Source organism: Nelusetta ayraudi, unplaced genomic scaffold, assembly GCF_046127955.1.
Source record: "Nelusetta ayraudi isolate G7.1 ecotype Tasmania unplaced genomic scaffold, CSIRO-AGI_Nayr_v1 ptg000004l, whole genome shotgun sequence".
NCBI lineage: Eukaryota > Metazoa > Chordata > Actinopteri > Tetraodontiformes > Monacanthidae > Nelusetta > Nelusetta ayraudi.
The window spans coordinates 15,590,298-15,604,322 of record NW_027466054.1 but is presented as its reverse complement, the minus strand read 5'-3'; the positions used below and the strand labels follow the sequence as shown (position 1 = coordinate 15,604,322).

The 14,025-nt window shown below is 47.5% G+C and overlaps 3 protein-coding genes across 4 annotated transcripts in view; 1 reads left to right on the top strand and 2 right to left on the bottom strand.

The window, feature by feature from the left end:
• Positions 1 to 14,025, bottom strand: part of LOC142896129 (protein Wiz-like) — a 93,856-nt gene that overhangs the window by 71,179 nt on the left and 8,652 nt on the right. The gene's annotated exons all lie outside the window — the stretch shown is intronic.
• The window catches only part of grk4 (G protein-coupled receptor kinase 4), a 45,697-nt gene continuing 32,738 nt past the window's right edge, over positions 1,067 to 14,025 (top strand). For both annotated transcript variants that reach the window (XM_076037528.1, XM_076037535.1), the window contains exon 1: positions 1,067 to 1,519. In XM_076037528.1, the coding sequence (XP_075893643.1) occupies positions 1,468 to 1,519 (52 nt within the window). In that variant the 5' untranslated portion in view covers positions 1,067 to 1,467. The remainder of the gene's footprint in view (positions 1,520 to 14,025) is intronic.
• The window catches only part of lrpap1 (low density lipoprotein receptor-related protein associated protein 1), a 139,365-nt gene continuing 138,637 nt past the window's right edge, over positions 13,298 to 14,025 (bottom strand). The window contains exon 9 of the transcript XR_012928297.1: positions 13,298 to 13,307. The gene's annotated coding sequence lies outside the window, so the exon portion shown is untranslated. The remainder of the gene's footprint in view (positions 13,308 to 14,025) is intronic.

Genomic DNA, 14,025 nt, shown 5'->3' with positions numbered 1-14,025 from the left:
GTCAGAGGTTGTAGTACAGTTTCTATACATTGGGCAGCTCACAGCCAGTGATGGATTGGGCCATGGGGGCCGCTCAGCCCTGTGCCTTCGTGCTCCTGACTGATGCAGCTTCCAGACCAGGCAGTAAAGCAGCATATCAATAGGCTCTCTGAGGTGGATGATAGTAAAAGTCCTTGGGAAAGACCTCACCTCACAAAGAATTTCCCCCAAACCCTGGAGGCCACACATGCCTCTGCGCTCTTTTGACAGATCATCTTGGATGTTCAGGTATTTCAAGGTGTTCAACCTCTCTTTCTTCACTCTGCCTGCCATCAAACGGTTGATAGTATGTGGGGGATGGTTGCTAACTAAATTTCTGTTTTCGATGTGATTGCTCCTGGCCACTGTTCCAGGGTAGTGACCTCATCTGAGTGTAAGATTAACCCCACACCTACTGTATCATCTGCAAGCTTCTACTGTGCTTTTTTAGTCTGCCCCTTTACGGTATCCTTGTGGGGGACGCGCTAGCTGGCAACATTTGAACAACACATAAAACGCCACCTCAATTTTGGATACCGTAGGATGTGAACACTGTCGCTTGTCCATACGTACTTCCGAGGCCAACATTTATGTTTGGACACATGTAAAACATGCAAGAGGAAAACTGCTGAGGGGAGAGTCTCCATATCAAATAATATTAGGATTAACATTTACACTATCACTGCATTATTTATTTCTATCATTTATTATGAAAGTGTGGTGCCTTATATTTTCAACAGACTGTGACTCAATTGTAGTCAAAAAGAACAACCACTCGCAGAAACGCAAATGCACGCTCACATCCAGAGGTGCAACACGTTAAAACGGTGCAGCCGTCCATATTCCAATAGGGTATCCCTCAAAAATTGCATGCTTGTATGTATGTATGTATGTATGTATGTATGTATGTATGTATTATACGCGCGCGTGTATGTATATATGCATCTTAGCGTGTGTGAGTGTGTGGTTGCGCTGGTTGTAAATTGATCCCTCCTACTCGCGCTGGTTCGTTGTGCAGAGGAGGGGCGAGGAGGAGGAGGAGGAGGAGGGAGCGAAGCAGGAAGGAAGGAAGGCAGGCAGGCAGGCAGGCAGGCTGTGAATGCTAACAAGCCTCACCGTGATCACACAGCTCCGTCTGTAGGCTTCGATCACTCATCTGACAACAACAACAACAACAACCGCCCCTCCAAAAAAAGGAAGCCGGCGCCCTGCAATGGAGAGGAACGGCCTTCGCTGCTGAAGTCCTACTATGCGCCAGTGCCGCGTCCGCCCTGCGCGCCCGCAGCAGCCCGTGCGCCGTCGGCACGTTTGAGCAGCAGCAGCAGCAGCAGCAGCAACAGCAGCAGCCGCCGCCGCCGCCGCCGCAGCAGCAGCAGCAGCAACACCGTCGTTTTTCCGCCGCCGAGTGAGTGAAATGTATCGCGACTGCTCGGGACTGGCATTCTGACAATGGAGATTGAAAACATCGTGGCCAACACGGTTCTCCTGAAGGCGAGGGAAGGTAAGCGCGGCCGCCTCGGTGATAAAAATGCACATGTATGATTATATATGTTCGCCGCTACCCCCCCCCCCCCCTCTCCCTCACCACAACCACCACAACCACCATCTCATCCACCTCAACAACATGGACGAGCCCGAGCTTTGCTGCCCTCCTCGGGATTTTCTGCCTCCTCCTCTCTCGCATCCTTGCGCGGTGCTTTGTCTCCGGAGCGGAGAGGCTCGTCGGTTTATTGGCTCGTCGGTTGGGGTGGGAAAGAAAAGAAAGAGAGAGAGAAAGAAAGAAAGAAAAAACGCCAAACATGTTCACATCCAAATCGGCTGCATTTGTGTGTGTGTGTGTGTGTGTGTGTGTGTGTGTGTGTGTGTGTGTGTGTGTGTGTGTGTGTGTGTGTGTGTGTGTGCGCGCGCGCGCGCGCGGTTCAGCGCGCGCACACGCTTATTTATTTTGAAGCAGGTTAACAATCGAGGCCCGGGCGAGATGGAAGAGTGTTTTTGCAGCATCGCCTCCTTCACTCGGATGCGGCTGGGGCGCCGCGACTGTCCGGCGATTTGTCTTTTCTTCGATATTCTATTTCCACACATATTTTTCTATTCAGCCTGACGCGTTTGTTACATGGCAATGCATAGCTGCGCAGTTTTTTCTCTCTCACCAGCGACAGCCTCCCCCCCCCCCACCACCACCACCTTACCTGTCATTGGTGCTTTTTCGACGCGTTTCAAGCCCCAATTAGACATCGTATTATTTGACGCAGAGATACAGAGCCACACTGCATTTCCGTTTGCGTTGCGTGCGCTAAGAGCTGCTGGGGAGGTGGGGAGGGAGGAGGGGTAAATGGAATAATCTTGCGTTTTTTTTCCTAGATGTAGTGGGAGGCTATAGTGAGAAGGCCCACAGTGTGGCCCCAGGGTGCTGCTGCTGCTCTGTGGGCCGGTGATCCAGCAGCAGCAGCTCACCTGGAGGAGGCAAAATGAAAAATAAACAATAAATAAATATAAAAGAAGAGGCGAGCATCCATCTGCTTTATTTTCCAGGAGATGGCAGAGCAGCGAGATTGAGTGGGCGCAGGGTTGGGTGTACAACACTGCATCAGCTGCCTGCCAGAGGAAAAAAAAAAGAAAGGTGTGATTACCGCTCAATAACCTCCACTTGTGCTCCCCCCTCCGATCCCCAGCCGTCCTTTATTCTGCCCAACGCCGGCTGAATCCTACGCGCAAAGTTGACATCCCCTCGCTTCCGACTGGCCGAGACCCACGCCACCGCGGCTTTCTGCACACAGAGGGTCTTTGTGGTTCTCGTTCTGTTCGGAACTGCGTTTTTTTTCTTTTTTTTTCTGCTCGACACCCAACACTGCTGTGAAATGGATTATTCACAGCGGCAGTGAGTCCATTTCATAGCAAGCAGCTGCTCCCTGCCGCCCTCCCCTTTTCCTCTCTACCTGTCGTCGCTAAATGGTGCTCGCCGCGGCGAGGTTGTCGTGCGCTGATTAGATCTACAGGCTCTCTACCTGTCAGCCTCCTCACTCTCTTATCACCCAGAGGGCTCCAAAAGGCACCTCGGTGATGGGTCGTTTGAGTGTGTGCCGTGCATGGACAGCAGTCTGCCGGTATGCCTTCACGCGCCTTTGCTGTAACGCCTCCGCTCCGATTTTGACTGATTGTTTGGCTGTTCCGGCCGCTCTCGTGGAATCCTTCACGATCTGTCAGGTTTCAGCCATTAAGCGATCATTTATCGTGATGTGAAGGCGACGTCGACTGAGGGTTTCATTAAAGTAATCTTTCAAAACTACTGACATAACAGAAAGGTCAGTATTTGAAGCTGGAAAGATCTTACATTATGCAAAATCCACTTTACTAATGTTTTCAATACAATAATAAATGCCTTCAACCTGTCTGAAATTTCCCTAGAAATAATAAGTCCATCTTTTTACCCTTTTGTTTGCTCCTCTTATCAAATACTGTGTGCTAAAACTCACAGTTCTGGAAAATCACCCCTTTATGATGTCACAAAAGGCACTGATATCCCTGCTAGCCTAGTGATAACACCGCCAGCCAGGTGCTTGTTTTTTGTCCCTTTCCAGAAAAGCAGAAACAATACATCGGTTGTAGCGAGAAGCTAGCTTTCCAGGAGGCTGTGAACTGAGGCCTAAACGTACCAAAACATTTTTTCTGATCTGTAGAGCTTTTTTTTTTTTTTTTGGACGACACATTGTGATGATGGTAAATAAGGATCTGAAAATTGGTATTAAATGGAACCTCACCGCGTTGGTTTTGATTGTGTGGGTGCAGCACGAGCGCCTTTTTTTTCCCACTCTGTCACAAACATGTCGAGCGAACTGCCAATTTTTGGGGTCTGTATTTCTCCCTGTTATACCATTCGCCGTGTTAATCAGCAGTCAGATTAAAACGGCTAACGGCTCCCACTTTATCCCGTTAAGGTGCACCGGAGACTAATTGGCTTTTAATTATCCCTTCCTAAGCCGGGAGTTTGCAGCTGTCAAAAGAGTTCGGCGTGTCACTGTGGCAGTTGTCAACACTGGCGCTCCACCTGTTAAGCACACACACACACACACACTCACACACTCACACGGACAGATGGGCTGAGAAGTCGGCACGTCTTTTTTCTTTTGAACGCCTCGCCCTTTCGGCCCCCGCCGTGCTGCAGGTACTGAGGTCTCTGGTGGGCAGCAGGCGATCTGCCACTGCCTGCTCCGCCGAGGTGTCTTTCAGCAGGGCGTGAAATTGGTTGGTTCACAACTCTCTGTGCAGATGGGAAACGACGGACCGCCTGGATCCCCCCGCCCGGGCCACAAACACTGTGAGCTTTAGCTTGTTTGCAGATTAGGACGCATCCTCAATCCTAGGAATGACTGCAGGATCATCAGTGTGTGTGTGTGTGTGCACGCGGGTGTGTGTGGTTTCCTGTGTGCGTTACGCATGCTGTAAAAGAGGCCGATGTGCTCAGAACCTTCACTTTGCCGTTGACTACTCCCGACCTGTTGATGTGAAACAGGGCGGCGCTGGTGTTAAATGTTGTGGCAGGGCGTATATCTGCTCGTCCGCCACGGCTTAAATTATTTGGTGAGGGAAGTGGTTTTGTATTACTGAGGACTCTGTACCGCTTGCACGCATCCATGCTTCCACCCTGTCAGTTGACAGTTTCAATTGATGCGCAGTTGTTACGTGCAAAATGAAGAAGCACACCACATTTCTTAGAAAAATAGATATAGTTTTAGATTCTGTATTTCCAAATGCGAGAAGTGGCCATTTCTGAGCAAACAGAGGGGAAAACTTTTATGGAATCCTAGAGTCTGCAAGTTTTTGTTTTTTTAAAGACATGGCTGTAATTGCATAAAGTCTTGAATAATATTGGAATTATATTTTGAGATTCAGTAGTTCAAGTATGAGGACGTGACTGATCGCAGTGGGCTAGTGTTGGCGGCTGATATCGTGTTATTCGCCTGTTGGCCAATCATCTCCGAAAACCTCAACCCTAACATATGCAATATTGCATAATGCCGTGCACGTAAACACGGAAGGGGCTGCTATCTTAGTTTGTCCCAGAGCCTCCAGTGTTTACAATGCTGCACGGCACCTGAGCTGGCAGAGCCTGTCATAGCGGAGCAGATGGCAGCGTGAAATTCTGTTTGCTCTTGGGCTGTAAAATATTCTGCCTCCACTTGCATGTGTTTGTCGGTGCTCTTTAATGGCCAAAGTGGAGGGCCGCTTTGATTCATATTGCTGTAGAAGTGTGTCGTTAGTGCAGGTTGTCGAAGGGACTGATTGTATGTACCTTCATATTGAACATGTGCCTGAGAACCCCTTATCGATAATGGCCAACTAAATATTTACAAATTCAAAGTCTTAGTATTTGTAAGGTTACACAATGCTGTCGTTAGCGTCGCACACCACTTGTACCCTCAACCAGCGTTCAAATGTAATCTATTCCAAACACATGCGACAGGTTGTGACAACCAAGTCCTGAAAAAATGTCAATCGACGTTGAATCTGAAGAGGACACGGCAGTCTCTGCACACGTGTCTGCGGTTTGAGTGACGGTGACTGCGAGATGGCAGGTTCGGGGCTGCTCAGTACGTGTTTCAGCTTGTTTGAAGTCAATGTAACATTCTTAGAAAGTGTGAGGGACGGGGGGGATCCGGGACAAGCAGGGGCCTTTCAGCTTGCAAACGTATCCATTAGCGGCGTCGTACGTCGGGTGTTACCTTTACCTTTTGAGATGATGGTCTCATGCACATTGCAAGCAGCTGTCTAGCTTTTTTGTTGTCTGGAAAGACAAAATTCTTCACTTGGCTTTTTGGAAATCATTGGAGGTACATTCACAATGCGACTCAGGCTATGTACTGGGTTATGAATGGTTGATGAGGATTGGCGCCGTCTGATTGTTGTCTTTATCAGACTCAAACTGGATTTGATTGCTTCCATCTGTATTATCAGAAGCGTACAGGGTCAGTTGAAGGTGTTGCTCGAGTGCAAAGTGCAACAGGCCTTTGTATCCAAGTCGATAGTAGTGAGCCAGTGGGAGAAGCGTTACTGGCACAGATCAACTCTTGATACAAACTAAAAAACTGATGAGGCAAGACTGAAATACTTGGAAAGTAGTTGAGAGTCAAGAGTTTCCAAACTTTGATGGCCCACGCACCTTGACATCAGTTGTCTTTGGTTAAATTTTCTGCAAACCCTCCACCCGTCTCTTCACTCTTTGTTAAATCCCATACTGGTGGATCCACCTGATCCATGTGCCTCACTGCTCCAGTTTAAAAAGACAGTAAAGTGCTTGCTTAAGACTTCTCAGGTAATCCTTGTCCACCGAGCTCGAAGCCTTACCTTCTAACAGCTGCAGTTGGAAGTGCATCCACGTATCCCGACCTCGACGGTGCCCCTCCAGATCCCGACCACTTGTGAGGGTTTTCCTGTGACGTCAGCCGGTCGTTGCTTTATTAGCCCTGCGGTTCAAGCTGCACCAACACGCGTTGTCATCACTCTGGGGGTGTTTCCTCCAGCTGTGGCTCATAAAACACGTTGCTTTGTGACTCTTCCTTGATGTGGAACTCGCCTTTACAGTCATTTCACCCACAATTGGGACGTGCGGAGAGTCATACGAAAGGATCCAGCATTAGCGGTTCCTCAGCACGGCGATGGAGCCGGCATGCTAGTCGGATGACTGCCGGGATGTTGATTAGCACAACTTCTTGGCAAGCGCCCGCTAAGCATGAAGAGACACTTTGTACATTGTGGGGCTTTTTTTTTTTCTCTGTCTGTTCCTCCTAAGATAACCCTTCCGTTAACCTTCTGTTATCTCCGAACTTCCATTGTCTGAATGAATATAGATTTGGCTGCTGTGTGAAGTTTTATGGACTAGCGTTAATCTAGTTCCGTAAAAGTTGTTGTTGGAATCCTTCAGATCGCCTTTGTGTCATTTTGTGTCCATCCTCGCTTTGGTTTCTCCTCATCCCTACCTCGAAAGAAAACCTGTTGTCTTATCACAGCTAATCTCAGAGGCCTGAGCTTGTTAGCGCTACGTGTTCCACAGCCAAGGCTGACTTTCTCTTCCTTGTTTTCCCGCTCAGTCTGGTGGGGGGGTGCCGTTGATTCAACTTTAATATGGTGGCTGCTCAGTTGAAATGAACATCTGTGATAATCGATGTTTTTTTAGTCTCCTTCCTCACGCTCAGACATACACACGCACACACACACACACACACACACACACACTTGTGCGACAAGCTCAAGTGTAGCTACCGCGCCCCAACCCCCCCAAGACACTGTGAAAACAGGGGTCAGTTTTCAAGCGTGCCTGTGCTCCACTTAATGGAACATCTCGAACACGGGCAGAAGGAAGGGCCAGTGGAAGGAAAACGCTCTTGCAAAACAGCACAGCGAGCTCCTGGAAGCCGGGCCAGATCATATGTTTATGTGCCGCATGCCTGCATTTCGCCCTAACTCGCTCACACACACACACACACACACACACACACACACACACACACACACACACACACACACACACACACACACACTCTCTCTCTCTCTCTCTCGCTCTCTCTCTCTCTCTCTCTCTCTCTCTCTTGTTCATGTGAGAAACTGCCTGCCCTCCTCCTCCCCTCCCCTCCCCTTCCCCTCACTTCCCTCCAACCCCCCATTTCCAGTGCTGTGCTCGTTGTCATGTCCTGGAATTTACTCTGATGTTGTAATGTTGTTCGGATTTCTACACGTGACCGCCACTGTCGCCTCCTCCTCCTCCTCCTCCTCCGCCTCCTCCTCCTACTCCCAGGGCCGTGTTGTGGGCCTGGGGTAGGGCGGAGGGGTAAAGAGCGAGAGAGAGAGAGTAAAGTCAAGCCATAAAGAATTAACGAAGGCAAAAATAGAGAAGAAAACTGTTTAAATGAGGGAGGGAGAGGGGGGAGAAAAGGGGAAGGCGGCGTGTGAAAGAGGTGAGGATCAGGGGGGAAGCGTGTTTGTCTGCTGCTCATATGTTTCTTTTCTCCCTGAGTCTCAGCAATTCCATATTTAAAAGATCCCCCCCCACCACCACCCCACCTCCCCTGATTTCTATAACGGCACAGTGCGGCTCCCTCGGTGCACCGTCAGCGTTGCTGCTGGTTGAAAAACTCTGTTCTCACCGACCAATGAAAAGCCTCATTACTGTAGCCACAAAACTCCTGTGACGTTTAAAATGCAAGTTAAAGTGAGAATCAGCTGTTGTCCTCAAAGTTATGTCACACGGAGACATAATCATTGGGAACAATGTAAGTAACACAGGTTTTTCAAAAATTCTTAATTAGTCAAAATGTTAGGGAAAAAAACAGTAATCAGCAAAACACTGACGTTGGCAATCTTGTTGTACACCAGTGTACATACATTAAAACTGTAGGTACACTCCATGTAGCAGTTCTTACACTCAAATGAGTGATGTATTTAGATGCAGCAGGTGTAATCTTAACACAGTCCTGCAGGTGCAGGACATGGGAAATTTGTTACATGCTCAAATTCCAGCGCCTTTTGTTTTTAATAAATGGCTTCTTGGTCATTTCTGAAATAAAACATATGACTCCTCCAGGGGGGCCGCCAATAACCGTGTTCTCACCCACCAATGAGAAGCGCTGCGGCTGTTGCTATGATACTGAGCCCGAAGCTTTTCGGTCCCTGTCGTGTTCACTGCAAAAATGATGGTTAACACATGTTAATGTGAGAATTTGTCTCTAATTATTTCTTTAGACATATTTTACACTGATCAGACGTGACAGTTGAAAATAAGCTATTGCACAATGCATTGATACTGCTCAGAAATACGTCAAATTCATAGAAAATTATTTTCAGGAACTAACAGTCATATCATAAGTGTGATGGTGTGGATGGTTTCTTTGTTTTAGCTGTGACCTGTGAGGGTTTTTTGTATATGAATGTTATTATGGTCTTAATCTTATTTTATATATATTTTTTTTAAATTCCGTTTGGCACCTTCAGCGTCAGCTTTTATTTTATTTTTATTTTTGCTTGACGTCAAATAACAAGAAAAAAAAATTCAACTCAGCAGCCCTGACTTTATGAGCTACTTCCAGACACATGATGCATTTCAAAACAGTAGCTGTGATCATAGCGCAGCCCTGCTATCCGTGATGTATTTGTCATATGCTCACATGCCTGCAGCCCCCGCCCCTCCTCCGTTTCCATGTCACGCAGTTTGGCAGCACTGGCTCTCCGCTGACGTGCGTCTTTCACTCGCAGCGTTCCGCTGGATTACCTTATGCAAAGGTTACGCCTTGGCTCTGAATAGGCAGCACAATGTTTGTCCTTATCGGGAGGCTGGCCGCCCCACCACCACCCCCGGCAACCTCCCCGGCCCCCTCGCTACCACCCCGGCCTGCCGCCCGGCTGCACGTGAGGCTGACGAGGGCTCGTTTATCACAGCCGCTCCTCCATTGTGCCCATGTGCGCGCTCACGTCACAATAGGGTCCCACACTGTGCGTGACCCGTGCACATTTCCGACCATTTAAGATGTGTTTTTCGGGGCCAGTCTGAGCCTCCACCTGGCGGGGGCGGCGGGGGGGGGGGCCTGCACGGTGACCCAATCGGGCTGCAACACACTTGAAGATGTTGCTGTCGCTGTCTGGAGAAACTAGCTTAACAGCATATATTGCATTTTTATTTCCCCCCTTCTCTTGTAATTTCCCTTTTGATTCAGTCCGCCGACCCTGACTGTGACCTTTCACCCCTCCCCCACCTTGCGTCTTCTCTGCTAAATCCGCTCGCGCTGATTAAAAGGCACAGCGGCTGAGTAGCGTAGCTCCGTGTGCAGGAAGCTCCATCGTGGGAGGATGTAAACAGCGGCTCGGCTCGGCTCTGCTCGGCTCGGTGGCCCGTCAGGGAGAGTGTCGGCATGTGACATGTGTTCATCAGACGGCCGGGCGGCTTCTCCCATATGGCCACGCAAAATAAAGATGGGTTGCGATGACGGCGACGAGTCACGGCGGCATCCGAGAGGAAGCCGGGAACGACAGCAGAGCGAGTTGAAAGCAACAATTTTTTTCCCCTCTCTTTTTTAATTTGAGCCGCTGGTTTAATTTTTCACACATTTTTACAGCTTCTCATGCAAAATAATCATGATTTAGTCAATGAATGGAAACAGTTCCCTCTTTGCATTTGTGATAGACAGCCGATCAGAGATGTAACTGAAGTAATTTTTCATACATTTTTCAACCAAACAGACCAAAATGAGTGCTTGTCTTTTACTATTTCACTATGAATTATATTATATAAGTAATAACTTCATACATCTTTTAATTGTAGTTTTCAGTGTCTGCTCTGGCATTGAATAGTTTTATTTCCATTTTTGGACATTTTATCAAATTTATTTTCTTTTTTCCCATAATGTAAATTCTCAACAAATCAGTTAAACAAAATGTCTTAACATTCTATGTAATTTTCTCTTGAAGAAATGTTGCTGTTTGTAACAACCTATATAGGCAAAAGAAAGTTTTTTTTTTTTTTTTCATGTGATAAATATATTGAATATCAGGTAATACTATCTTTCATGTTTTTAGTATATATTTGAAAATACATTTGGCCAAAGTATATATTTACAAAAACACTAGAATACATTGGAAGGTAAATACCACGTAAATACCATGCTTCTATCTTAAGTCAGGTTTGTAATTTGTTCTGAAAATCGTACCCTGCTGTTTCCCAATCCCTCCAAACCATACTGTTCTTCCACGAGTCTCTAAATATTGGCGTGGAGTCTGTCTATTGGTAGACAGAGTACGGTTGACACATTGTTTATAATTCACACCATGTTTGAACAAGTCCATGTTCAAAAATATATTGGCCAATAAAAAGAAAAGAAATTGGGGCTCGGGAGAGATAACGAACGACTTACTGTCAGTGGTTCATGTCATGCTGACTAATTTTTAATAAGCTGGCAAAGACTTGCCAAAAATCATTGCCTTCATCTGCTTCTTCCCAGGAAGTCAGTCAGCTGGGGAGCTGAGGCACATAGATCAGCCAGTCATAAATCTGTTGCTCGGAACTACAACAAAAAAAGGAATTTCTGTGTTACCAACATTAAATTGAGAGGCTTGGAATAAATGAGAGATTGCGAACGTGGTCTGGGGGGCGGGGGGACTGAGCGTGGAGTGGGGGGCAGGATGGAAGGTGGAACCCTCCCTCAGGTGACACTTGAGCGGGCCGACTCCAGTCCGGCTCCGTTCACCACTTGAGATAATAGTGAGGGGAAAGAGAGGGGCGGAGCCGCCGACATACTCCTGGTCGGTCCTGGACTGCGTCTCTGAGGGAATCCAAAGTCAGAGGCTCCGCTGGTTGTTGTTGCACTCGCTCGGTGCCTGGCTGCGCACTAAAGGCTCAGAGAACAGGAGCCGCACCAAAACACCGTCTACGCCCTCCTTTCCTTGTGAAGTTTCCTCCCAAACTCCCCTTTCTTAAATAGACATATCAGACTGGTCCAACGTCAACAGTGAGGGAAGATACCGCAATCTGCCACAGGCGCAGAGTAAATGTCACATCTTATATGCTGTGGGGAAGGTGGATACGAGCGGCGATCGCGGAGGAAGCGGCGGCCATGTTTATGGAAACCCAAGAGGTTTTATGAGATGGTTATGCTGAGGTCATGTCGGACCAGAGGTGGTAAAAGTATGGATACTTCTGTAAAAAAATGCTCTGGTTAAAGTACTGTTTCAACTCCTTTACTAAAGTAAATTTAAGTAAGTACAGGTTCACTTCATTTTTTGGAAGTCAGCCATGATTGCATGATTGCACTTTTAATGCCAATAACCAATGTTATGTTCTATTTGTATTGAATTTGTATCTTTTAAACACAAAAGTAATAAGCATGTTTTTTCAATGTAAAAATGTCTGTATAGATTACAAATATTTGTGTACAAATGTAGGGCGTAAGTAAAGTAAAAAGTCGTCAGAAAAAGACATGTAAAGTACAGGTACCTGAAAAATCTACGTAAATACAGCAACAAAGTATTTGTACTTGTTTACTTCCCACCTCTGCTTAGGACACAAAATGGGGGTCCAGTTTTTGAGACATTTGAGACATCGAGTCCCGATATTGGGGACAATCTCCATATTTATGAATCTGACTTTTGCCACCTGGAGGAAGAAAAAACGAAAGAAATACAGAACACGGTGGCACGAACTGAAAACAACCTCAGGCTGCAGTTAAGAACAGAAATCTAGCGGCATTAGCTTTCTGGGAAACCTGTGCGTGTTATCGTGCCAGCTAGTTTGCCACGCTTGTGTGTTGGCGGTCGGTTGGTGCAAGTCTTGAACGTAGCCTTCGGGTTAGCGCACCGCATCGTGGCTGATGCTGTAGCCGGTTGCTAGGAAACTTACCACTTCCATCGACTGCCATAGAAGCCGGACAAAGCTCAGAGCTGGGATTTTTTTTAAATCCCTGTTCTACTGTTCCACTTCACTGGCCAAGAATAAAAGCTGCGCGTTCAGGTTTGCTGAGCCTAATTTGACGTCATGTGTCAGTCATTTTCCTGCGTTGCAGGAAACAAGGCGAGAGGCTGAAGAGTTGGGAGCCTCCAGTGAGTCGGCTACTCGTTAGCGCCGCGCTACACGGCCCGCGGCCTGCTGCTGCGTGACCGGGATGACCCCGCTGTGTAGGGTTTTTTTTCCCCCCTGTTCTTTCTTTTCTATCTGTCCTTTTTTTTTTTTAAGCAGCAGGAATGTGCATCCTCACAGGGCAGCGGTGCGCCACATGACTTCAGCTGCTTCGTTTTTTCCACCGTCCGGATCCGGTAACGCGGCACATGAGCGGCGGGCCCCCCGTCTGTCCCCGGCCCCCCGAGATCTCACAGCGGTGAGCTCAACGTGACGGCTGTTAGCGACGGTGGCGGCGGTGGCGGCCGTGAACAGCGAGCGAAGCTGGTCTGGAGTCTGTGTTTATGGAGGGCCCTGCTCTCGGAGGGGGAGAAGCGAAGTTAAATAAATACTCGCTCCATCCTGTCTGCATTAAGGGCCTGCACACATGGCTTTGACGTCAGAGTGACATTAAACAGGGTGGGGTGGCCCAGCCAGCTCTGCACACACACACACACACACACACACACACACACACACACACACACACACACACACACACACAGAAACGCAGACACACACACACTTTTACACACACATGCCTTCTCCCATATTTTACCATTTTAATATCTGCCTCGCTTTCTTTTTTTTCATATCACATTTTTAGCCCGTTGAGTCACTTTTTTTCTCAAGTTCTCGCCTTCACATATTCATTCGTCTTCTCGGGTCTTTTGGCTTTGGTTGCGCGTGCAAAAATTTCACAGGCAAAACAAGCAGACAGGTGCAACTGGTTATCATCAGCCACCGTGTGCTATATCCAATCCAACATTTATCTTCACCGCTCTAAGCCTACAGTATGTATAGTTTTTTTTTTGTTTTCCTCATTTCCTTTGGCGGAGAGAGGACAAGTTTGGGCATGTGCAACTTTGCCGTGCATGTTGTCTTTGGCCCTGCAGCCTCCCAACAGGTTTGTTAACATGTCTGTCGACCTGCGAGTAAACCAACCCAGATTTGGCTGGTTGCTGCCAAGGAAGGCCAGGGTTAAACATGTCACCAATGGCAGTGAATGGGATTCACGTGTTTGGCTATAATTATGGATTGCAAAGAGGGTTTCTCCGGCAGATCGGTGGAATATGTGAGCGTTTTTATGAAATATGCGTCTGTAACACTGAGACACAAGAAATTCAAAGAAAAGAAAAGCTGGTGGCGAAATCTGGCGCTTTAGCAGCCAGCAGAGCTCGAGAGACATGTTGGCGTCGCACTGCAGGCAAAGTCTTCTTGTTCTTTATTTTGCATCCATTTGAATATATGACATTAATTTGTTTTTTTGCCGGATTGAAAGATAACGTAGGCCTGGAAAGTTGTCTGTTTCTGCAGTGGGGTGTAATTCTGAAAATAATATTTGGTTAAATTGTCTGGACGTTGCGACACTGGTG